This window comes from Marmota monax, unplaced genomic scaffold (assembly GCF_021218885.2).
Source record: "Marmota monax isolate L192 unplaced genomic scaffold, Marmota_monax_Labrador192_F-V1.1 WCK01_AAM20220418_F8-fsc00006, whole genome shotgun sequence".
Lineage (NCBI taxonomy): Eukaryota > Metazoa > Chordata > Mammalia > Rodentia > Sciuridae > Marmota > Marmota monax.
The window spans coordinates 19,570,040-19,595,206 of NW_026693712.1; the positions used below are offsets into that span (position 1 = coordinate 19,570,040).

Sequence of the window (25,167 nt, forward strand, 5' to 3'; positions counted from 1 at the left end):
ATCTGGTGACTCAAGCAAACCTTGAATACATCTCTGAAGAAAAAGAATGAATATATGTCAGCCCGGTTTAAAAACACTTTGGAGCCAAACTCACTTGGGTTCATCTCTTGCTAACTACTTTCTAGCTCTCAGATTGTAAGGCTTATTTTCTCTGAGCCTTAATTTCATGATTTAGAGAACAGGAATACCTATTTTTGTATCTGTCTTAAGAATTAATTGAGAGAATATATGTGGAAAGTGCTTCCTCTAGCACAATGTAAGTGCTTGCTGTTATCAGTAGTGAATAGCATGGAACATTGTAGCTTTCCTGTCATCTTCTACTTGGGTCAGTTCTTACCTTGCCTGGGTTCTCTCTAATGGGTATGTAAGCTAGCAGGCTCTGTTTCCTGGATAGTGACTGATACGGGGGTTTTATTGGAACAGGGATGGCTGGTTCAGAGCCTGCATGGGACCCTCTGATACTGAGTAATTCTCCTTGTCTCTCTTTTCTGTTCTTTAGCCGGTTGGAAAGCACTTGGATCATTAGGGGAACTTTCACTTCTGTTCCAGATTTCCTCTGATTTGTATGCCCATTTCTTCTGGTTCTTGTGCAAGATCAGGGAGGCACAGATATACTGAAATGGGTTTTATGTGAAAGTTGACTTTCTCTTTAAGAGAAACTGGTGCAGTGGGAATGGGGGTGGGGAAAAAGTCCCTGAAGCCTATCCCATTACACTAATCTCAAACTGAATTTTTACAAATCTGAGCACCATAACTATAGCCTTTACATATACCTTATTCCTTTGAATGAAACAAAAATGTAGAAGTTCATTATTTTGTGGGAATGCCCATCTGATTTGGTAAAAAGTAGAAATTAGAGTGTTTTCAAAGAAATACCATTGTCTTATTAATTTTTTTATAAGCTCTTTAATATATTTCTTGGTCTTATTACTTCTGTGCTGTGTTTGTAGTCACTTTTTCCTATTTCCCACTTCAGATTCCTCTAGGACAGTGTATATAAACTGCCACTTTAGGTCTTCCTATATTCGGTGCTTAATACTCTTAGGCTTGGAAGATTCTTTGGTACCCGCTAGTTCCTGAGCTACATCCCCAGCCCTTTTTATTTTGAGAGTCTTTGTCTTTAAAAAAAAAAATAGGGCTGGGGATGTAGGTCAGTTGCTAAGACTGTCCTCAAACTTGCAATCCTCCTGCCTCAGTCTCCCGAGTCACTGGGATTATAGGTTTGTTCCAATGCCCAGCTTGAATACATTTCAAAAGTGTCAGATTATCTTGGTGTTCCAAAGCCTATAGCAGCATGTCCCTTTTCTGCCACTTTAATTATATTCTGTATTGTTACTCACGTGTCCCCTTTATTCCTGATAACTGTTACATGTGGTCCTCTTAAGCGTGCTTCATGTTTGTGTCTCTGCCAATTCTTTTGCCCACAGGATTCTCATCTTGTACCCTACTTTTTGCCACATCTACCTTCTTGAGTGAACCTTGATACCTACCATGTCTCCATAGCAACACCTTGATTATAGAATTCAGCACACTGTATTCTGGTTAGTTGTCTTGTATTATATGAGCAGCTCAAGGACATGGGCTATGTTTTATTATGGGTTCCCTAGCATAAAGTAGGGTATAATATAGATACCATAAATTCATGAAAAAATGAGAAATGGTAATAATTCTGTTGAAATCTTACTTTTTCCCTGAAGTATTCCTTGATCCCTAGCCATAGTGAATTTAGCATGAGAGCCCTTCATATCGGAAGCAATTGAATGCCTTAGAATATATCTTATGCTCTTAACTGGATTAGAAGTTCTTGGAAGACAGAGATGGCATACCTCTTTTCTCATTGGGTACCCATTCCCTAGCACAGTTCTTGGCATGGAGAGGGTGTTTGGTAAGTGCTTGTAAATGCAAGAGTCCTGCTATTTGGTTAGCTTATGTACCTGCCAGTTGTTCAGCCTCCTCTGTCACTCACTGGCCTGTGGGTCTCCAACTCAGATGTTTTCAGGGCTAAGTGGTGAACATAGAGTGTAAAGTAACAGGAAATGGTAGACCTGTGTCAAACTTAAGTGCTCAGTTGCTTCATGGGGGGCATCTGTTACTAAGCCTGTCATTGTCCTGAGTGAACATGGCTCTAGTGGCCTTGTAATTTCTTATTATAAGAGAAGCCAAAAATCTAGATTTTTGTGAGATACTCAGGGATAACCAAAGCATGTTTATGGCCCAGATTAGACCTATAGACTACCCATTTGCAACCTAGAATTTTACATATTTGAGTTCCTTGTGGAAGATAAAGAGATATAACCTGAAAGTTTTTGAGGGAGTTTTGGCAAAAGTTTGGCTCTGGTTGAGTGTAGAACATCATCTAAGGACTGTGCTTCATTCTATTCTCCCTTGTTTTTCACCGGTCTGTGAAAAGTGACTTTTTGTCCCTAGAAAGATGGGGAACCTAGGATTTCTGTGCATTTTATCCTTCTTCCTAGTCTCTGCTGAGGTAGATTTGGTGGTTGTTACTGTTTCTGGTTACTCACAGCAACATGGTGGTCAGGTTGATATAGCATAAGCTCCCAAAGATCATTCCTGTTAATATCATCTCTGAGACAGAGCTCTGCGTGAACAAATGCAACTGAAAGGGCAATATATTATATAAAATTACCATCCATATGTGGCCAGCCAGAGATTATAGCAGTATAATAACTAGAAGGGAGTCTGTACCTCCACAGAACCTTTTGCTCTCTCATTCTTTGGCTCTCTCATTCTTTTCTTAGTCCCAAAGTGCCCCCAGCAGTGCTTATTTGCTTGGCCTTACCTTCCAGGTCTGAGAGCATTGTCACCAGTGGAATTCCCATCTGAGTCAGAAACTAGCCAACTAGAGTATCTCTGGAAGAACATATGAGAAACTGAAAACAGACTTTCTCTGGTGAGAGGTTTGGGAAGAAATGGGGGATGAGGGAGACTGATTTTTCACTGATGTACCTTTTCAAATTTGAACCATGATTATTATTATTATTATTATTATTATTATTATTATTTTGATTCTGAGGATTGAACCCAGGGCTTCACAAACGCTGTATTTTATTTAGAGACAGGGTCTCACAGAGTTGCTTCGTGCCTTGCCATTGCTGAGGCTGACTTTGAATTTGCAGTTCTATTGTCTCAGCCTCCTGAGCCATTGGGATTATAGGTGTGTGCCACCGCACCCTGATTATTATTATTATTATTATTATTATTATTATGGTACTGGGGATTGAACCCAGGGCCTTGTGCATGCAAAGCAAACACTCTACCAACTGAGCTATGTCCCCAGCCCTCATTATTATTTTTTTAACATACTTGTACTGATCTGTGTATGGTCTCCTCTTTAGATTTCACTGTGTCCTCATTTTACTCCTCTGAGGTGTTAGTTTCTCTGTAAATACCTTCCCTCAGTCACTAGATTGCTTCTCAGAGGTGACAGCTTTGCCTCGCCATTTCCATGAAGAGTCTAAGGGTTTCTTGCCAGGGGTCTTTGGAATAATTATCAGCCCTAACGTACATTCAAACAGTTTCACTGTTTTCAAACTATACTATTTACAAAGGGCTTTCAAATACAGTATTTTTTTTTAAAATTTATTTTTTAGTTGTAGTTGGACCCAATACCTTTATTTATTTATTTTTATGTGGTGTTGAGGATCAAACCCAGGGCCTTGCAAGTGCTAGGCGAGCGCTCTACCACTGAGCCATAATCCCAGCCCCATCAAATATAGTGTTTTATCTTATCCTTACAACATCTCTATTTTATATTAATAAATCAAGGGTTGAAGAGTCTAAATGACTCTCTTAGGATCATACAGATAGCCGGGGTAGGGTTGTGACTAATCAAGGTAGCCTTACCTTATATTCTTGCTCCTTTCTCTTAATTCTTTTGGCAGGAAGGTAGTCTTCTCTGTTTGATTTTTTTTTTTTTTTTAAATTTCTGGGTTTTAGAGAGGTTTTAGTTGGAATAGAAATGGAGCTCCTATGTTGTCTCTTTTCTCTTTTGGGTTGAGCCCACCACTTTTTGGTACTCTAAATTACATAAGCCTATCTTCTCTGGAAAAACGACAAAAACAAACCGAGGGATCAATAATAGGTTTCTCTGTTTTCTAGATGGGCTAAAGCTAACGCTCCATTGGGCAATATCTTTTAGGGGAGTTTGAATTAACAATCTGGTTTCCTATTCTTTGCTGAGAATTATTGCTGCTATTAGGCAGAGGGCTTTGTTTCCAGGTTACAAATCTTTTTAGCAAAGAAGTAAGTGTGGAATAGAATTGGAAGGACTCATGTAGTCCTTGGATATAATTTAATGCTCTATGTCCCAGAGAGTAAACATTGTAAAGTGTGCAAGATGGGTTTGGATTAATATCCTGACAACATATGGCTTGGCATGTAGGGCATTCCTTAGAGACCCTCTTCACCACACACAGCCTGCCTTTGCCGGGTGGCCCCTTCCCATAGGTCTTCCCAGCAGCTGTTGTGCACCTGGGTGAATTATCAGCTTCCCTAGGTTTAAAAAGATTTTTTTTAGACTGGTGAAAGTTCTCATTACAGGATATAGACAACCTTGTGAGACAATGTGTTTTAGTCCTACTTGGTTTTCCCTGAGTTTGTCCAGGGTATTCACCTCTCAGAGGAGCACTAGCTGAGCCTCATTCCTATTACTTTGGCTATAACATTGAAAATTGCTGGGATTATGGGTCAGTGGTGGAGTGCTTGCCTGGCATTTGTGAGGCAGTGGGTTCAATCCTTAGCACCACATAAAAATAAATAAGATAAAGGTATTGTGTCTATCTACAACTAAAAAATATTTAAAAAAAAGAAAAAAAAAGAAAATCACTTTCCCCTTTATAACTCTGCTGTCCCTGAGGTCAAGGGTATAGAAGGTCTCTGAAAACTTCAGGGAAGCAGTGGTACCATGGAGGGAAGGCTCATTTGCTTCTCAAGACTAGGCAGAAAGCTAAGACTTTTTACCTTTGCAATGTGTACTTGAATCAGAATTTAGAAGTCTTTAAGGAGCAGTCTGTGCATTACTGACACATCTCTGAGTTGCGGAGGCTCTTTTTCAATCTCTGAAGAAAACTTGAGCATGTAGAGGTTGTATTCCATTCTTTCCTTTCCCACCCCTGACCTGTGCTGTGCCAGAGAGAGCTATAGATATACTAGCTGTTGGCTTACTCAGGGCCTTCAGGTGGGCAGTTTTCTAGCCCTGGAAATGCAGCTGGTTTACCCAGATTTAAGTTCCAGGAGATTTCTCAGAAACTAGAATTAATAAGAACCCATCAAGTCATACTTCCAGTTAACTAACTCACTCTAAGGACCATGACTACCAAGATGATTGTGTGGATGGGAAAGAACATTCTGTCCTGTACAGAAGAGGCTAGGTGGGAAGCCATCTTATCAAGGCAAAAATGGTGGAAAAGTTTTGGGTATTAGCATCATCTGCACTCAAATTTAAGTACTAGCTGTGAGATTTCAGAAGCTTATTTAACCTCTCTGTTCCTGTTTCTTCCTTCAGAAGCTAATTTAGCCTCTCTATACCTATTGCCTCCTGGGTTTTCAGATGTAGTGATAATAATACATCTAATATATGTAAGCACTCAATAAATGTTTTGCTCTACTTGTTTTTCTCTTTCTTTCTTTTTCCTCTTCTCTCTGTATTATCCTTCTAGGGCTGTATCTTTAACCTGACCAGAATATCCTTGTCATTCTGTAAGGGAACTAGGTATTAGAGATGCTAATTTTTATTTTCTAGGTTCCTCTGTATGTATTTTTTGCAGAAGATGATTCCCCCCCACTTTTTTTTTTTTTTTGGTAGTATTAGGGATTAAACCCAAGGGTTCTTTACCACTAAGCCACACTCCCTTCCACTTTATTTTTTCAGAGAATGTCTTGCTAAATTGTCAAGACTGGTCCAAACTTGCAATCCTCCTACCTCAGCCTCCCATGTTGCTAGGTTTATAGGCATGTCACCATGCCTGGATAGACCACAGTCCTTCTTCTATCCCAGATAACAGATTCTAGCTCTCATCAGTGAATCCCAAGCCAGGGAGTCTTTCTGGTTTCCATTCAGTTTATAGTTATTTGCTAAGCCAAGTCTTGTTTATCCATGGGAATATGGTGGTGAATGAGACAGATGTGGTTTCTGACTTTAGTAACTCCTCTCTCAAACCCTATCCTCAGATAGGTTATTTCTGTGGGTGACTGGACTTGTTCATTCTGTGCTGCTTCATGTTAATTTCCTTCTCAGAGAGCAATCTTCTCCCTAGACCTAGGGGACAGTGCCTCTTTGTGCTGCATGGGCCTTGCCTTCTGGCTTGCCTACTCCCAAATGATGAGAGCAGCAAGCTGAGGATGAAGGAGAAAGCTCTTAGGGCCACTACTGCCTTGGCTACACATGTCCCAAGAGCCTGTGCTTGGCACTCCTGAATATTCCTTTTCTCCTTGCACACAGATTATAGTGTTCGCTAGTAATTTAAATTCAAATAACATTCTGCCCCTTCTCTGCCTTAAAAAAAAAAAACCAAAAACCTGTGTATTATAGGGTAGAGAACAAAGCAGGGCAGCCCTGGTCTCCTGGCAGGGTTTGTTTTATCATACGTGTTTTTTATGTAGCCTCACTGTGGGTTGCTTTTACTTTAATAGGGCTAACATGTAATTCAGGTATATTGATATTCTGCAGTAATAGAATCATGTCTTTCTCAATCTTGTTTGTCATAAATAGTGGGACAGGTAGATTCACGGGCTGGAGGTGTCCTGACTTGCTTTCTGCTTTGGGTTCCACACTTCATTTTGGCCCCTGCTGGGCTCTGTATAAAGGAGTCCCTGTAGCCAGGATGATGATTTCTCAGCTTCAAAATAGGGGCCTAAGATAGCTTTCTGTTCCCTGCTCCTGTGCCTATTACCAATTTTGCTGGCATTTGCCAAGAGATGTGTGTGGGGAAGAAGGCAGAATGGCTCTCTGGGAACCATTTATTTGAAAATTCCCAATGGAGAAATACATTTTCCTTTCCTCCTCCTCTTTCAGCGGTGTATGACATTGTGAGTTGGTACTGCTTGTACCTCTGCATACTGAGACCTGTGTATGACTCCTTCAGCCCTGTTGGAGTTTTCAACAATAAATTATTTGTTAATTGGTGTTTCCTCAAAATCCTGTCACCTTCCTGGGAGGGTGGGGAAATGTGCTAACAATTAGGGACCTAGTGGAGCCTGTTTCTGGCACTGAGACCATCAAAGGCATGGTGGTTAAGCCAGATGAACCACATATCCTACTGCTGCTGGGACTGGGCATTTGTTGCAGTTGAATTTAGTGTTAAGAGTCACGCTAGAAGCTTGGTTGGAAAGGAGAAAGCACTGTATAATTATTGCTTATGAACCAGTTAAACCTATCAGCCAACAGATGTCAAGTGCAGGAAAAAAGCATAATAATGTTATTATAATGGCATAATAGTTATCATTATAATAATCATCTGGCATAGTTTTTGATAAGAGGCAGATCCTGAAATGAGTGTAGGGGGAAGGGTTAACCCTGAACTGTAGCACAATGAATGGGTGCTATGCTTTGCATAGATGCTGGTGTTTCAGGTATGGAGGTGCTACCCTCTCTACATAGCTAAAAGAGCTATGGAGTCTTCAGCTGGTATTATCTACCGTGTAGGTGCTTTCTTTCTGATGGTATGATGGAGCACACCATCTGTCAGTTCAAGGTGCTCAGACTGCAGGATTATCATACCAGTGTCCAAAGACTTCTGGGAAAGGTAGAGACTTCATTTCTGTGGGCTCATTTAGAATTTCTAGGAAATTCAGTCTTATTTTTTTTTTAATTTTTATTGTTGGTTGTTCAAAACATTACATAGTTCTTTTTTTTTTTTTTTTTAAATATATTTTATTTACATTTTTTAGTTCTCGGCAGACACAACATATTTGTTTGTATGTGGTGCTGAGGATCGAACCCGGGCCGCACGCCTGCCAGGGGAGCGCGCTACCCTTGAGCCATATCCCCAGCCCCATTATTACATAGTTCTTGATATATCATATTTCACATGGAAATTCAGTCTTATCCCTCTGTGAACTGTGATTTGTGTACCTAGGAAGTGGTAGTTCATGTCAGTTACATCCATTTGTATGAGAAAAGAGGAGAAAAGAGGCTTTGGATTCAGGGAGACCTGGGTTTGACAACTGCCTGGCCATTTGATAACTATTGAAGAAGTTGCTTAACCTAGCTGAGCATCAGCTACCTGTGCATGTGCTCATCCATTTCTTGTTTGCTTTTAACTGACCTATCTTTAAAGTACCTGTCACTATGCTCAGCATTATGTGATGCTCAGTAAATTCTTTTGCTTCTCCTCATCCTGCCTCCACTGCCTATTCTAAAGAATAGAAGGGCATGGAGAAGGTCCTCTTGCTTCTGTAGGGGAGAATTTTGTCCTCAATTAGAGCTTTAAGTGAACTTCTTCAGGTACTGATGTTGTTTCTGTGAGCCATGATCTGTAGACCAACTCTGAAGCTGCCTCATCAGGGGAGACTTTGATATTTAATATTTGGGTACATCTCTTCTTTATCCAAGGAGTAAAAAAAAGAGGATTTAAAATCTCTTCAGGGAGCAGTACACCTACTTCTGTCTCAGACCCCTGTGGCCTCCTTCCCCTTTATCCTTTGGGTGGGTCATTTGGGAGCAATGTGTACCTTGAGGATCATTCATTCCTTGCATGGGCGGCTGGTTGTTTGGCTCTGTGTCTTTACTGGGTAAGTTTTGTGTTTCTAACTAGGCCTTTGCTGTGGACTTTTATTTTGGAAGCCTGGCGCACTCAGACAAGGTGATATCTTTTTAAACTATTTTTGGCAGTTGGCCAGCTTGTCACTATGGCTACCACCTGCCGGAAGAATGACTGGACATAGAAAGTAACTTCTGTGAGAATTTTGGGAAAGAAGAAGGGAGAAGGGGAAAGAATAATTTGGCTTAAGGTCACATAGGGAGAACAGCTTCTCGAAGTAGAACCATTTGATTTGGACAGAGCTTCATTTCCTTTCTCTCTGAAACTTTGTTCTTCCAATCAACAAATGTATATAGAACAGCTATTACATTCCAGATACTATGCTAGGCCCTGAAATACAGTCGTCTTTTCCTTCTTACAGTGCATTGATGAATATAGACATTAATAAAATTATAATCATGCACATAAATATAAAATTACAATTATAGTAAGTGTATTAAAATAAAGGAATGAAGTACCATGAGAATATTTGATAGGGATTTGACTTGGTCCTGGGGCCAAGAGGATATGAACAAGACTTCCTGGAGGAAGTAATGTTTGAGTTAAATTGTGAAGAACAAGCAAATATTTATTGAGCAAGATGACATAAGGTTGAAGAGTGTTTCAGGCTGAAGGCCCAGCTCTGCAAAGGCTCCAGGGGCTCAGTGGGAGTGGGGATCTCTAAGAGGAACTGAAACTGTTGGAGCATAGAGAATGAGAGAAGATAGGTTGCAAGATGAGGTTGGGGGGGGATTGGCGGGGCAGGCCTGGTCAACCCAGGCAAGGCATTTTGTATTTACCTGGGGAACAGGGATATCTTTAAAGGATTGTTTGTGGTTTAGGTGGTGAGATAATTGAATTTGCATCATGGTCAACTCTCTTGGATAGTACATTGGGTGGATTTTAATGAGGGAGTAAGAATGAAGATCAGAAAAAGAACATTTCTGTAATTACTTGTCAGCTAAATGGACTTCAGACTAAAGACTGAAGGTGCTACCTTTGAAAGTAGCACCTTTTGCTTCCTAATTCAAGTTCTCTCTCAGTGCCCATATTCAGGATACTGTTGGGGCTACCTGGCTACTCAGCAGACATAGTGGCCTAGGCTGCCAGCTTTTGGCATCTTTCCACCTGCCTAGAAAAAGGACTGGAGGTTTCATGCCTGTCACTTGTTCACATCTGACAGCTCCAGAATCCTTTGTAACTTGCTGTGTTGCAGTTCCTCTGTTGGCTGTCATTATTGCATAGGAGTTGCCCCTTTCACCTTGGATCCCTTTAGCCACTGACATTGACAACTCCCTGAGATACAGTGTGTCAGGTTAGCAAACCTAGCACCTGTGGTTTGTGTAACATTTCTGGTTCTGGTTATTATAGCTGTGTACATGTTCTCTCTTGGCAGTAGCCCATGTCTGAAGGGATAGAAATTAGCTAGAGTTGTTTTTCCCAATGTGTAGCCAGGAAGATTGAGGTACAGGAGGGGCCTATGATATAAAAAAAACTAGGTTGACGTCACATGCTGCCAAACAGCTGCAAGATGGGTGGTTCAAACCCTAGACCAGTGACCTTGCCCACTTCCCCTTTCATTTACTCATCTGGAAGGCTGTGCTGCACAGGCTTCCATAGTGGTTAGGAGTATGGCCCTTGGACTTGAGTTGACTAGTTATAATCTCCGCTTCACCACTTTTAAGTTGTGTGATATGGTTAAGTTACTCTATTTCTCTTACACATAGTTTTCTCAGCTCTAGATGGGGAATAATGATAATACCATGGTCTGAGTATTTGTGTCCCTCCTAAATTCACATGTTGAAACCCAGCTTCCAAGGTGATGGTATTAAGAGGTAGGGCCTTTGGGAGGTGATAAGGTGATAAGGCTCTGTCTTATGAATGGGATTAGTGCCTTTATAAAAGAACCTGATGGAGCTTCTTTGCTCTTTTTGTCTTAAGGACATAGGAAGAAGGTGTCATCCATGAATCCAAGAGCCCTCACCAGACACTGGATCAGTTGGCACTTTGATCTTAGATTTCCTGGCTTCTAGAATTGTGAGCAATCATTTTTTGTTATTTATAAATTACTCAGTCTAAGGTGTTTTGTTATAGCAGCCCAAACAGATTAAGAAATTGGTATTGAGAATTGTGATGTTTGGGACTTGGTCAGCTAGTTGGGAAATGTTCAGTGCAGAAATTCAAATACAAGAAAAGGTACAGATTTCCACAGGAAGGTGTTGAGTTTGGTTCTAAACTTAACTGTCAATGGGATATCTAGGTAGAGTTGTTAAGCAAGTAATGAGATCTCCTGCAAGAGGGAGTCCTTCCTTGGAAGAATTTGTTCCATGAGATGTAAAAATTTAAAGATTTATGTGATTGGAGGAGAAACCAGAATATATGTTGCATAAGATGTGATGGTCTGTAATAGGAACCAGAAGGATGAAGCCAGTTCAGAAGATGAGGAAGGAAACCTAAAGATGATGAGAAGAATGATGCCATTGGCAAAAGGAATAAGAAATGACTAAAGCAATCACAGGATGTGAAGATGCAATCTAGCCTTCCAACCATGCCACTGCCCCTGACTATTCAAGGCTAAGAACCAGCTCATTTACACCAAAAACATTAACTAGTGGCACAAGCCATTTGTCTGCAACCTTGGATGGTGCTGCCTTGCTGCTCAGTGGCTTTGGCAGTAGGCCTTCCTCTTCTCTGATTAATCAACAGCTGGGGGCTGGGGCTGTGGCTCAGAGGTAGAGTGCATGCCTAGCATGCGGGAGGCACTGGGTTTGATCCTCAGCACCACATAAATGTAAAATAAAGATATTGTGTCCACCTAAAAAAAAAAAAACTTAAGAATTTAAAAAAAAAAATCAACATCTGCCCTCAGCCTATGGTAACTAGCAAGCTGAAACAGTTCCTTACCACCTTGAGGCAGTTTGTGCTTTGTAGCAGATTAGAGAAAGAGGCAACACCCTTGTGCTAGGACTGATGAACTCTGACAATTGAAGAATTTCATTCCAAACTGCTAACTTCCCACTACAACCTTTTGTCATCCCATTTTTGAAAGCCAACCTGCTTCTGTTGCAGTGTGAGCTCCTACACTGCACAAGGCTGGCCGAATAGAACCCTGCCAAGTACCTTGCCCAGCATGAACAGCTGGATGCCAGTACTACCTCCCCTGTTGACTCAGAGCTGCTTGATTGAGGAAAGGAAAACATGAAGAGGTGAAATCCAGATGGAACCAAAGAAAATGGCTTTGACAGAGAGCCTTTGCACTAGAACATCCAAGGAAGCAACCATACACTATTATCCCAGACCAGCAGTACAGTCCAAATAAGAGCTTATCCTACCAGCTAAATGGCCTGTCTCATCCCACCTCACCCCCCCCCCCACCTTAGCATTACTGTTTGGTTGATATGGCTATTGCCCACCACTACAGGGACTCCTCTAGACATTCCAGCCACAGGAACTTCAGGGACAGAAATAGACCAATGGGGTTGCATGGCAGATCTCAAGAAAAAATGATTTATCGCAGACTGACTGACAGATGAGCAGAACAATGGGCAGAAGAATGGGAACATCCTGATCATCTGTTCAACAGCACAATGGACATAATATAAAAAGAAGGTGATTACTCACTGTATTAAGGTGATGTCAAGAAGTGGACCAGGAAGAATTGAGTTACAGGTCAAGTGGTACAGTAATGCCTACGTCTTGAAAAAGAACATCAGCAGTAGCAGCAATCACTACAGGCAGCAGAGTCCTGTCAACCCTGACCTGGTTACATTAGGTATCTTTGCTTCAGATGACCATCTTGAATAGTTATTTCTTTTTTTTTTTTAATTTTTTTTTGTAATTGTGTATGGACAGAATGCCTTCATTTTATTTGTTTATTTTTATGTGGTACTGAGGATCAAACCCAGTACCTCACACATGCTAAGCAAGTGCTCTGCTACTGAGCTATAGTCCCAGCCCTGAATAGTTATTTCTTATGCTATTATTATTATTATTATTATTTGGTACTGAGGATTGAACTCAGGGGCACTCGACCACTGAGCTACATCCCTAGCCCAATTTTGTAAATTATTTAGAGACAGGGTCTCACTGAGTTGCTTAGGACCTTGCTAAATTGCAGAGGCTGGCTTTGAACTCGCAATCCTCCTGTCTCAACCTCCAGAGCTGCTGGGCCTACAGGCATGCACCACCATGCCCGGCTGTTAGTAATACTATTTTTTATCATGATTTTTAAAATAAAGGCTGCTCAGGGAACAGAAATACTTACATATCCTTAAAGAGAGAGAGAGAGAGGGGGGTATTAAGATGTAGGATGCCGTAATAACGAATACTTAAAATATGGAAGCAACTTGTGAACTGAGTAATGGGTGGAGGCTGGAGTTTGGAGGTGCATTGCCATGAGAGGAACTTTAAGGGTGATTCTGTTGGGGGCTTAGGAGAAGAGAAGAGCTGTAGAGATAATTTTGATTTTCTTGGAGATTACCTAAGACAAACATTGATAGAAATGTGGATGGTAGTGTTATCAGAATCTTAGGCCAGAGGCCTGACTCTGTGAGTGCCAGTAAACCTGATCCCTTCCTCCCTGCCTGCCTTAATATCTTCTTTCCTATACTCTCTTTTTGCCTTCTGTGTTCTGGCCACAGTGAACCTCTTTTCTGCTCCTTGAGTAGAGAGTCTTTGTTCCAACTGTACCTTCTTCTTGGGATACTTTTCTTTCATCTTAATTGGCTTCTTATTCATTCACATTTCAGATCCATTATTATTTACAAGAAGGGCCTTCCCTTTCATCTAGCATAAAGTGACTACTTAAGTTATGATCATAACATAACTATTTGTCTTAGTCCATTTTCTGTTGCTATAACAAAATACCTGAGACTAGGTAGTTTGTAAAGAATAGAAGTTTTATTTGGCTTATGGTTTTGGAGTCTGGGAAGTCTAGGAACATGGTGCTAGCATCTTCTTGGCTTCTGGTGAGGGCCCCACGCTACCTCAACTCATGGCAGAAGGTATAAGGGCACACAAGCAAGTAGACTTGTACAGAGAAGAGAGGGCAAAGGGAGCCATCACCTCTCAATACCATTACAGTGGGGACCAAGTTTCACCATGAGTTTTGGCTGGAACAAATCATATACAAACCATCACTATCTGATATTTTTCTTGTTTGATTGCTCCTTGTTGACTGTGTTTTTCCTCTACTTGAGTATAAGTTCCATGAGCAGAGGTACTCTGTCTCTCCTGTATATAGTTGTATTCCTAGTGCTAGGAACAGTACTTGGCATATAGTAGATGATTAAACATTTGTTGAATGAATGAGCTTGTGAATGAGAATGTGTTCTTTTATTACTTAGAACTTGGGTGCACAGGTGTTCATATTCATATTGCTTTGTTTCTTAAATAAATGTAATCAAAATGATTTTCTTTCCTGTTCATTATTTATTAAGTGCTCTCCCCCAGCCCCACCCCTCTAGTATTTGGGAAATTCTGAGGAGAGGCTGTTTTTCCCTTGCTTCATTTTATGTAGCTCTTTTTCTTCTTGGCATTTTGTTATTGGAAAGAGGAGTTTGTAGTTGCTGGGCTTTAAGCATTGATTTTTAGGTTTTCTGTTATAAGGAGGCAAGTTTTAATGCATTTGCTTGGAATACAACAAACACAAAAGCTCACCAGGACATGGCAAATTTATCTCACTTTGTTTTTCTACCAACAGTTTTTGCAATACTATCAAAGTTCTTATACACGGTCATTAGCCAAGAATTGACAAATTGACAATGGCCAGATGGAAACAAATTCACAAAATGTGAATGGGTGGCAAGGTGAGACATGAGGGGACAGTACTTCTTTTTTGACAGTGACCTGTTTTTTTCATGACAAATATTGGCCGTGTGAGACAGACCCTGGACCTGCTAAACTAGTCTCTTTTTGACAGGGCCAGTAATCTTGGGAACCATAGAGACTGAAGGTGGTGCTGCTTAGTGCTGTTGTGGCCACCTGGCAAGGCCAAGGCAATCCTTTTTCTTCCCTTTGCTAGGGAAGTGCTCTAAGCTCCCTGGAGGAAGTAGGAGGTGGTATTCTAGCCACTTTTGCAAATATCTGTGTCCTAAATGTTACTGGCACTGAAAACCCTGGTCTTTAGAACATAAAACCCCAGGGATACAGAGGAGCAAGAGAGAATATCTGGAGCAAGGTTAGACAACAGGGCCATTGGTTTGATTTTCTGAAAAGGTTGTTTTTCGAGACACCACTCATTTCTGTGTTTCCCATCTATCATTGAAGACTGCCTTCTCCTTTTCTTTTTCTCAAAGCACTTAGTTCCCCTAACCTGACTGAGTTATTGTTGACTTGTCACTACTTATAAGTCTTTCAAGTGAATAACATCAGGCAGCATCCCTGTTAACTCTCTCCTTTGCTTATTTCCCTTCTTTGAAAGACTTAGCTTTGGGGGTGACTGACAATACCTGGCCACTCTTGCTTCTACTCTATACTGGATCTTTATTGCTGTAGTTAGGTTGACCATCCTCTGTCCATCTGGAATAATCTTTAGCTTATGTTTAAACGTATCTAGAAGTCTACTTGTAATGAAGCTCCCCTGCTCTTTTTTATGCCAAAATTTCAGTTGTGATCTACCAAGACAAAAAGCTTCTGGGCCCCAAAAGTAGAGTTTTGGAAGAGCATCAGTGGCTTTCTTAAATAACTTTCTATGAATGTAAAAATCATTATTTAGCCTCCTCTCACCTTCCCTCTTTAGTCTTTTCTATGCTAAATGATGATTCCTATTCCTTTAATCTTTTCTCACATGCTGTGTTTCCTGGCCCCTATGTTGTTCCTGCAATTTCTCTTCAAAGAGTATTTTCTTTTAGAAAATTTCATAGCTGTCTTCTGGTCAGGTGGTAGGTAGTATGTTTTGTTCCATCTCTTCCAGGCTATTATTATTATTATTATTATTATTATTATTATTAGTGATAGTTGAAAGACGGTTGGGGTGGATAAGATGTACTATTACACTCTTCTACTCCATTTGTGTATCATTTATGATTCCATGCCATGTAAAGGCACATCAGCCAGACTCCAAAACTTGAGATGCTTCTGACCAGGGGGTTGATGGCCCAAGTTTTGATAATGCCTAATTAGGCTTCCTATTTAAAACAACTTAAAAAAATATCTATCTATTTATTTATTTATTTATTTTGTAGTCGTGGATAATAACTTTATTTATTTATTTATTTTTATGTGGTGTTGAGGATTGAACTCAGGGCCTTGCATGTGCAAGGCGAGTGCTCTACTGCTGAGCCATAACCCACCCCTAAAACAAATTTTTTTAGTTGGGTTTTTTTGTCATTATTAAAAAGTGAACAGACTTGCACCAAATTTTGGCTTGCATTGGTTTCCTCTTTACTTAAATATTGAGTGAGAACTTCTTCACAATCAGCTGCAATCTTTATGTTCACAAGGATTTGGTGGATCAGGCCTTCCAGTTCTGGACCCTTATCCTTCACCTATATATTGGATGGGATAGTAGGCTGCTATGGGAACAGCTTTGGGATATGCCTCCTACACATGCACACATAAACACAATTCCAAGGACTAGGTACTTCTTTGAGAAGAACTTATCCTGTTTCTTGCAAATGCCCTCCATTGCAACAAAATTTGGAGGCTTTCAGAGAGAATTAGTGACTTTTTTTCCCCCCAAGCAGGCTTAAAGTTCTTAAACTTCAAAAAATCTGACACTCAGAGACTTGGCTTTGAAATAAGACAAATTGCAAACCTAGTACAGTAAGACTCTTTCTCTCCTTGATCTTTTTCCGTTCTCTCTCTCTCAATTTATTTTAACTTCCCCTTTCATAGTCTTACCTTTCAGAAACTTGATTCAGGCCTTCCTTGCCAGCTCCTGGCAGGAGAAGCAGCAGGGCTTCTAGCCCTAATTTATGGTTTACATTTCTTCTCCATTCCCTTGCTTTGCTGCCCTAGTTCTTTACCTCCCAGCATCCTGCTGGTCATTCCCCCATCAGTAAGAACAGTGTTGTAGAGTGACATGCAGGTTTAGATTTTGATGGCGTCAGTGCTAGTCTAGTGATCTGGGTAGAATTTGGGAACCTGTTTTGTGCATATGCTGCTAAATGAGGAGATCTCTCCAGCTTAATACCATCTTTCTTGCTGCCCCCACCCCTGCCCTCCAGGAACCCTGTTGCCAGGGAAAATGGAGAATTCTTTATCATGATTAATTCTGGAGTATTATCCTATGAAGTTACAAAATAGCATTTCAGAGCAAGATGTCAAGAAATCTCCCTAAAGTTCCCATGGAACAAGTTGACCTTTCAATTACATTTTTCAACATCATTGGAGACCCATTTGAAGAAAATTCAAGCAACAATTAAGACTAAGCAAAGAAAACTAATTTAGAGCCAGAATATTTAAGAAGCATAAAAAATCAGAACTTGCAGGTACATATTAAACAGGAGTTGAGCTTTGTTCTCGTAGTACTTTTTCCTTCCCTTTTTTGCATTATTTTTGGTTTTCTCTCCCAGACTTGAGGATTTCCATTATTTGCCTGGTGGTGGAATGAGGATCCTGTTGGTGACAGCCTGCTGAGATTTAGGCAGGTATAGGGAGTAGTGGGTGGGCTGCCTTTGGTACTGCTAAATCTGGGAATTTGGGTTCATCTGGGGAATGGGTAAGCTTGCCTTCATTTCTAGATCCATTTGCCTCTCTCAATAATTTTTAGGGATCATTAATATTTTCCAGATGATTCTTTCTGAGAATGGAAGGCATTTTTTTTTTTTTTGACAATTTTTTTTTTTTTTTGGTACTGGGTTTGGAATCCAGGGGCACTTAACCACTGAGCCACATTCCCAGCCCTTTTTAATTTTTTATGTTGAGACAGGATTTTGAGACAGGGTCTTGCTAAGTTGCTTAGGGCCTTGCTAAGTTGCTGAGGTTGGTTTTGAACTTGTGATGCTCCTGCCTTAGCCTTCTGAGTTGCTGGGATTACAGGAGTGCACAACCATGCCCAGCTTTCTGGACAGTTCTAAGAGTATCTTTGTCTTTCTGAATACTTCGAAGACTCAAACCAAAGATTTGTTGATTTTTATCCTTAAGGTCTTTTCTAGGTGACAGTAGTAAGTACCAGCCCCAGTTCATTTGGGAGACAGGAAGTTTGATATATTTAAGAGTTTGGGCTCTGGAGTCAGATCTGCTTTAATTCTGGCTCTGCCTTACCTTGGGAAGGTGGCTTAATGTCTCTCAGTCTCAGTTTTCTCTGTAATAGGATAAGGATGTTATCTATGATGCAGATTTGGTGTGAGCCCAATACCTAGTAAGTAACTATTTTCTAAATGGTAGCTATAGTTTTTATTTGGGGATACTAATAGAAAATCAAATTGAACTTTGTTGTGGTTTGACATGTCCCCCAAAGTTGATGTGTTGGAAATTTAATCCCCAATGAAACAATGTTGAGAGGCATGACATTTAAGAGATGATTAGATCACGAGGGCTTTGTTCTTCTCAATGGGTTAATGCTGTTATTGTAAGGAGTGGGTTCCTGATAAAAGAATGAATTTGGCCTTCCTCCCATGTGGTGCTTTCTGCCATGTTGTGACACAACAAGAAGGCCCTCATCAGATGTTTGACCCTCAATCATGGACTTCTCATCTTCCAAAATATGTAAGAAGTAAATTTCTGTTCTTTATAAATTATCCAATCTTGGGTGTTCTGTTATAGCAGCACAAAATGGACTAATAGCATCCTTTTTGGCAAGAGCTAAGAAGGTGGAAAGTAGCTAGAAGAACCATGAAGGAAGATTAGGGTTGAGGGTGGGTGGAACTAGCAAAATGGAAAGTAGGAGAACTTCGGGTACTTTAACAAGTTACCTGTTGTTTTATTAGATTACTGAATTCTGTCTTCCCTTTTGTGAACCTAACACATTGATTGTTCTCCTAGGAGCCTCAAACTGGTCCTGTTAGCTTCTCAGCAGCCACAATGTCCTCCATCACCAAGATATCATAATTTTTACAAAACACACTGCTGTGTTTTGCCATCTGAACTTTGAAGTGCTGTAAATAATTAAAACTGAACTGTACTTGTCAGAATAGGTTCAGAAAGTGCATTTTGAGATGCTGTACCTTTGTCCTGACAATGTGTTTATTAGCTTGCTTGTTAATTTCAGAATTGGTTAACTCAAGGCACCTCTGCACCAGCTTACGCATACTAGCATTTGACCTGAAAGCTTCCAGAGAGGGGTGCAGAATGGCTTGCTCCTTCTCCTTCTGTTCCTGGGAAGTCATATGAGGTGAATGGCATTTCTTCTCAGGGGCAGAAGGGAAACTGAGGTACTTGTGGGCTGATACTCCTCCATAAACATTTCTGTATGGAAAAGAGTGAATTGTGGATTGAATGGAGCAGAACTGCAGAGGTTAGGAACTTCTTGATGATTTGGAAAACAATTAAGTGCAAATAGTTAGATGAAAACCTTTGTTGAACAATTTGACTTGTGTTCTCATGAAGACATTGAATTCTGGACTCTTTGTACCTGCTCATTAGAACGCTAAAGGGTGGTTCAGCCTCAGATGAGGTTTCGTTGTAATGGTGGTGGAAGAAAGGAGAGGCTCATCTGAAGGTCTTGCAGCAGAGGAGCTGTCATTATCAGCTGCTTCAGTTCTTGTTGGGGTTGCTTGTCAGAGAGTGGTGAGGTCAGGCTTGGGGAAACTGGGTGTAGAAAAGGAGCATGGCATAACACTTAAGAGTGCAAGCCTGGAGTCATACGGACCCAGGTTCAAAGCCTAGTTTTGCTGCTACTAGCTGTGATATTAGACTCCTATAGCTGTTGTAACAAATTAACATAAATTTGGTGGCTTAAGGGGACTGAGGTTGTAGCTCAGTGGTAGAATTCTTGCCTAGTATGTGTGAGGCAGTGGGTTCAATCCTCAGTACCACATAAAAATAAATAAATAAAATAAAGGTATTGTCCATCTAAACTAAAAATTTAAAAAAAATCTTTAAAAAAACTTGGTGGCTTAAAACAACAGATTTATTCTTTCATAGCTCTGGAGATCAGAAGGGACACTAACTCTATGGGATCAAGTGAATAAGAGGTGCTATAACCTCTTTGAAAATATAACAGAATTAGGAATATTCTTTTTGGGCCCATGATGCCATGATGAGTATCAGTGGACTGAAATCTAGGTCTTGGCAGACTGTACTCTCTTCAGAGCCTTTAAGGTAGAATCTTTGCTTTGCTTCTTCCAACTTCTGGCAGCTGCCCGCATTCCTTGGTTTATGGCTGCAGTACTCCGTCTTGGCATCTTCAGATCTCTCTTTGCTTTGCCTTCATTATTACCTTTCTCTGTGTCTATGTCAAATCTTACTCTGCCTCTTTCTTATAAGGACATTTGTATTGTATTTAGGAGCTAAATACTTGGATAACCCAATATAATAATTTTAAGATCCATAACTTAGGAGCTGGGGTTATAGCTCAGTTGTAGCGTGCTTGCCTAGCACATGCGACACCCTGGGTTCGATTCTCAGCACCACATAAAAAAATAAGTAAACAAAATAAAAGTATTGTGTCCAACTAAAAAAAAATCAATACTTAATAAAAAAGATCCATAACTTAATCAAATCTGCAAAGGCCCTTTTACCTTTATAAGGTAACTTTACATCTTCTAAAAGTTAGAACTTACCACATTGGGTGACCTTGGACAAATGACTCTTACCAACTTGAACGTACTTTCTTATTTGTAAAATAAAAATAGTAATTATAGTAATTATCTTCCATACTGAATCATTATGAGAATCAAGTGAAATCTTGCATGGTAAACACTTAGTGAAATTCCAGGTATGTAGTTACTATCATTAGGTATCCTATATGTATGTATGTGTGTATATGTGTGTGTGTGTGTGTGTGTGTGTGTATAAGAGAGAGAGAGAGAGAGAGAGAGAGAGAGAGAGAGAGAGAGAGAGAGAAGATATTATGGTTATTACTTGGCCATCATCTGAGAAATGTTCCTTAATGGGTTTCTTTGTATTGGAATAGTTCTCTCTTATATCCACCTGGGCCCCCTTTGCTCTGAATGTTTTACGATTACCTGTCCCCCACTATGGTCAGCAAATATCCCTAAGGTCACCCTCTTACCTATTTCTATCTTTACCTTTTGCAGTGTGTGAGCTGCTCTTTGGGAACATGTCTCTTCCTTCAGGGGATGTTGTGGATTGAATGTTTCTGTCCTCTCAAAATTTATATGTGTGGTCCTAACCCTAGTTATGGCTGTATTTTGAATAAGGAAGTAATAAAGGTTAGATGAGGTTGTAAGGGTAGGACCTTGATCCCATAGGGTTAGTGTCCCTTTAAGAAGAGTTACCAGAGAGCTCTTTCTCTGTTTACATGTTGAGGAAAAGCCATATTAGGACATTGTGAGAAGGCACCTGTCTGTAAGCCAGAATGAGAGCTCTTACCAGTAACTGGAGTATGGCTGGAACCTTGATCTTGGACTTCTAGCCTCCAGAATTGTGAGAAAATAAATTTCTGTTGTTTAAGCCACCAATCTATGGAATATTCTTGGGGCACCTCGAACAGACTAAAACATGGGGTACAACTGACTATATTCCCCTTGTGCCTAGACACTTAGGAGTAAGCTTAGAATCTGGAATTATTCCCAGTTATCATTCAAAATAGTTTGCTGTGTTGCTGCTTCTTATGGCTAATTGTAACTTCATAATGAAGGAGGAAAGAATATTATTTTTACAGTGGTATTTAGTATCTGATAGCTATTAGCCAAAAGGTATGTGTCCCCAGCGAGGTACTGTAAATGCATTTTATCTGTTCTATTACCTGCTGTTTCACAAATACATCCCTGAAGCATTTTAATCTTGTTTTTCATACTTGTCTTCAAGTGAAGAATTGTTCTGATTTGCAACTTTGGGGGATAATTACTATGTTCATTAATTTCTGTTCTTCCCTTCCATTTATTTCTGGTTTCTTGAGAAATTTTTTCCTCTTAATCTACACTAACAAAAGACGTCATTAGATTAAAGGATGTTTTACAACACTGGTTTCTCTGGCTCCCTTGGCATGTTGGTAAAAGGGCTGTGTCAGCATCTCATTAGCTGGGTAAGGTCTCTCTCCCCTGGTCTTGGCTTACATGAATAAGAGGTGTGGTGGTGGTGGCTCTTGGCTCTTGATTTCAGGCTACATTAAAGAATATATTTTGCCCTGGAATATTCTTGAGATTGGAGCAAGGAGAGGCTCATCTGGTTTTCTTATTACCAGTGATTTATTCAGTCATAGACTTTAATCTAATATGCTTATATATGGAACAATATGTTCAGCATTGAAAGAACATGGTTCTTGGCTTACAAAGATATTCAGTACAGTTGATTAAGTGAATGTGTGACTGGATAGAATGACCTTTACCCTCAGAGATACCAAAGGGGCAGACTAGTGCCTGGCCACTAGTGAATAAGAGGTGCTATAACCTTTTTGAAAATATAACAGGTGTTGTATGAAAGGAGAGAAGGTTAGCACTCCCCTTGACAAGGATGGAAGAGGCCCTCGGGCCTGACAACACGCATACGGTTAAGGCATTGCCACCTACTTCGTGGCATCTAACCATCGTTTTAAAAATAATATAAGGGGGACAAACGAATGTCAGTAGAGGGAGCAGAGAGAGAAGAGGGGAGGGGAGGGGAGGGGGGATAGTAGAGGATAGGAAAGGCAGCAGAATACAACAGACACTAGTATGGCAATATGTAAATCAATGGATGTGTAACTGATGTGATTCTGCAATCTGTATATGGGGTAAAAATGGGAGCTCATAACCCACTTGAATCAAATTGTGAAATATGATATATCAAGAACTATGTAATGTTTTGAACAGCCAACAATAAAAAATTAAAAAAAAAATAAAAAAAAGAAAATATAACAGAATTAGGAATATTCTCTTTGGAGCCATGATGCCTTAGCACTTTGATCTGTAAGAGAAAACAGTAGAGGAAAAAGCTATGTTGATAATGGTTTATTTTGCATTTAATTTTTCTGATATTTTGATCCTGTGAGTTCCTTCTTTGCTGTAGATGGGGACTATTACATATGTTCTGTGTAAATGCAGATGTCTTATAAATGCCAGTTGACCATTCAAGACAGTTGAGGGAGGAGATAGAAAACAATAGTTTGGACGAGTTGGCTCAGGGTAGGGCAGAGGCAGGGATGTATGTGAGTGAGATGCCTGTGTGTGCAGGGGGTGGACCTGAAGAAGGTGAGAAAGCAGAAGGCAGAAAGGATTTTAATTAATCTGGAACAGAATGAGAGTCTAGCTTGGAGAAATGTGATCTGGGCTTCCCCTGGGTACCCATGGGAAGAGCACTAGAAAGATTTGTCAGTAAGAATGAGGGACAGAGTGTAGTAAACTTGGGATAGTAGGGGAAGAAGAGCACTGGGAAGATAGGCATAATTCTGAGGCTTCTTTATCTGCCCCAGCTCGCCCATATGTCTTTTCATTATGAAACCTGTCATACTTCATGGTGGTTATTTGTTTAAATAACATTTTTGTCTACTAGAAGGAAGGAGAGGGGCCTCAGTCACCTGTGTATCTTAGTTACTGAACATTGTCCATCATATAGCAGAAAATGCTGCAATGGGTTACTGATGAACATGCATAAGGTTAAGGCCTATGCAAGCTATCCAGTAAAAACTGTGAAATGTGAGGGGTTGGGGCTGGAGTGGTGATGGGGATGATGGCAGCGAGTATACAACTGGCTTTGGGAAGTGAATCTAGAACTGAGAAGTAAGCCTAAACAGACTCTAAACCATCCCTCAATAATTTTATTTATTTATTTATTGTAGTTCTAGGGATTGAATTCAGGGGTGCTCTGTCCCTGAGCTACACTTCCAGCCCTTTTTATTTTTTATTTTGAGACAGGGTCTCACTAAGTTTTGGAAGCTGGCCTTGAGCTTGTGATCCTTCTTGCCTCAGCCTTTTGAGTCACTGGAATAGAGGTATGTTATGATGCCCAGCTCAGAATTTATTAAACATCTGTTCTGTGTCAAGTGTCAAGCTAGTCAGGACTTTTGGGTATGTTCTGTGTAAATGCAGAATGTGTATGTGGTCCCCATCCGTATGATGCTTATGGTCTAGCAGGGAGAAGGACAGGCTATCTAAGAAAGTAAAGTAAGTGCTTTGATAAGGGAAAGATGGGTTCTCTGGCAGCACTAAGTCTGCTCTAGTGGAAAGGATTGGGGAAAGCCTCCTAAAAGTATCTCTTAAACTGAGTCCTTTAGTATGAGTAGGAATTTGTCGGATAAAGAGTTTGGGAAATGGTGTTCATGCAGAGGGAATGACACATGCAAAAGCATGGAGTGGGAGACAAAATGACTTAGAGCAGTAGGAAAAAAGTTTTATAAAGACAACTGTAGACAGGGTGAGGAAAGAGATGAAGCTACAGTCATTGATCAGGGATGGAGAGTGGAGGGTTTGGGTGTAGAATCTGGCGTCTATCCTGAGGGTCCTAGAAAAACATCGAATGGTTTCTAGCAGGGGAGGACAGGGTCAGACTCACGCTCTGACTATAGATTAATCTCTCTAACATTTAGTCATGGTATGTACTTGTAATTTGCTGATGTTGTACCCCAGAATCCTTTGACATTGTGGTGAAGTCTGCCCATTTGCTCCAAATCACCAGTCTGACATGTGGGAGAGTGCAGCCTGAGCACCTGCTGTTTGATCTCAGACTCACAGCCCAAGGCAACATTGCTGAGCATGTGGCTTCAGGACTGCCTCTCCTTCCACCTTTTTGGCAGCTCAGCACAGCAGCTTAAAATTCCTCAACCACTGCACCTTCCTCTGCTCCATGCCCTCTACAAATTGAAAATTTTTATGATAATGTCATATCAATAGGAAAACTTTTGAAAAGTTGGGCTGAGAAATAAAGACCTCTTTGCCTTTTCTCCCTGCAAGGGAATTTGAAAATATAAAAATTCCAAGTTTTATGTTAAATATCCTTGGGGTTTCCTTTCCTTCCCTTTTAAAAGTTTTTTTTTTTTTTTTCATTTACCAAAAAACCGGCAGAGACGCTTGTGGGAAGATAATTCCTTTTGGCTGGAGCTTAAGCTCCACATTGTGAGCTTTTTAATTTTCTTTCATCGGCAGTGGGTTGGGACACAACTGTGCAGTCGCCAGAGCGCATCTCAGTTCTGGGCGAGTTATCTCTGTGAATCAGTATGTTTTCCCCTTGTACCTACCTAATGAAAGCCAAATTAAATCAATTTTTAATCAAGGAGATGAATGACGGGTATTTCCTTAGAAAAGAAACCACAAGGCCCCAAAGTACTGGATACAGTTTAAAAAGTGAAGTTTTTTATTTGCATGTGTTCTGTTAAGTATGGCTTTAATGTCAGGCAAATAGGACTGTTAGAGTAGCATTTGGAAAG

General features: G+C 40.4%; 2 protein-coding genes, 2 non-coding genes and 1 pseudogene across 11 annotated transcripts in view; 3 read left to right on the top strand and 2 right to left on the bottom strand.

The window, feature by feature from the left end:
- LOC124103716 (uncharacterized) overlaps window positions 1–2,819 on the bottom strand; it is a 75,135-nt gene extending 72,316 nt beyond the window's left edge. Inside the window, exon 1 of the mRNA XM_046460430.2 lies at window positions 2,801–2,819. Coding sequence (XP_046316386.1) covers window positions 2,801–2,819 — 19 coding nt within the window. The remainder of the gene's footprint in view (window positions 1–2,800) is intronic.
- Window positions 1–25,167, top strand: part of Sil1 (SIL1 nucleotide exchange factor) — a 262,407-nt gene that overhangs the window by 8,421 nt on the left and 228,819 nt on the right. For 2 of the 8 annotated variants that reach the window (XM_046460366.2, XM_046460362.2), the window contains one exon: window positions 10,701–10,796. The exons of 2 other annotated variants lie outside the window; for them this stretch is intronic. The gene's annotated coding sequence lies outside the window, so the exon portion shown is untranslated. Of the gene's footprint in view, window positions 1–2,807; window positions 2,912–10,700; window positions 10,797–23,659; window positions 23,737–25,167 lie in introns of all 8 variants that reach the window. 4 more of the 8 variants (XM_046460365.2, XM_058584300.1, XM_046460367.2 and 1 more) reach the window with 4 other exon arrangements.
- Window positions 3,227–3,295, bottom strand: Trnaa-ugc (transfer RNA alanine (anticodon UGC)). Its single transcript has one exon. It is a non-coding gene; the product is annotated as a tRNA-Ala (tRNA).
- LOC124103717 (protein CBFA2T1-like) lies at window positions 7,686–12,707 on the top strand (annotated as a pseudogene).
- LOC124103806 (U6atac minor spliceosomal RNA) lies at window positions 22,237–22,362 on the top strand. The gene has a single exon (XR_006855286.1). It is a non-coding gene; the product is annotated as a U6atac minor spliceosomal RNA (small nuclear RNA).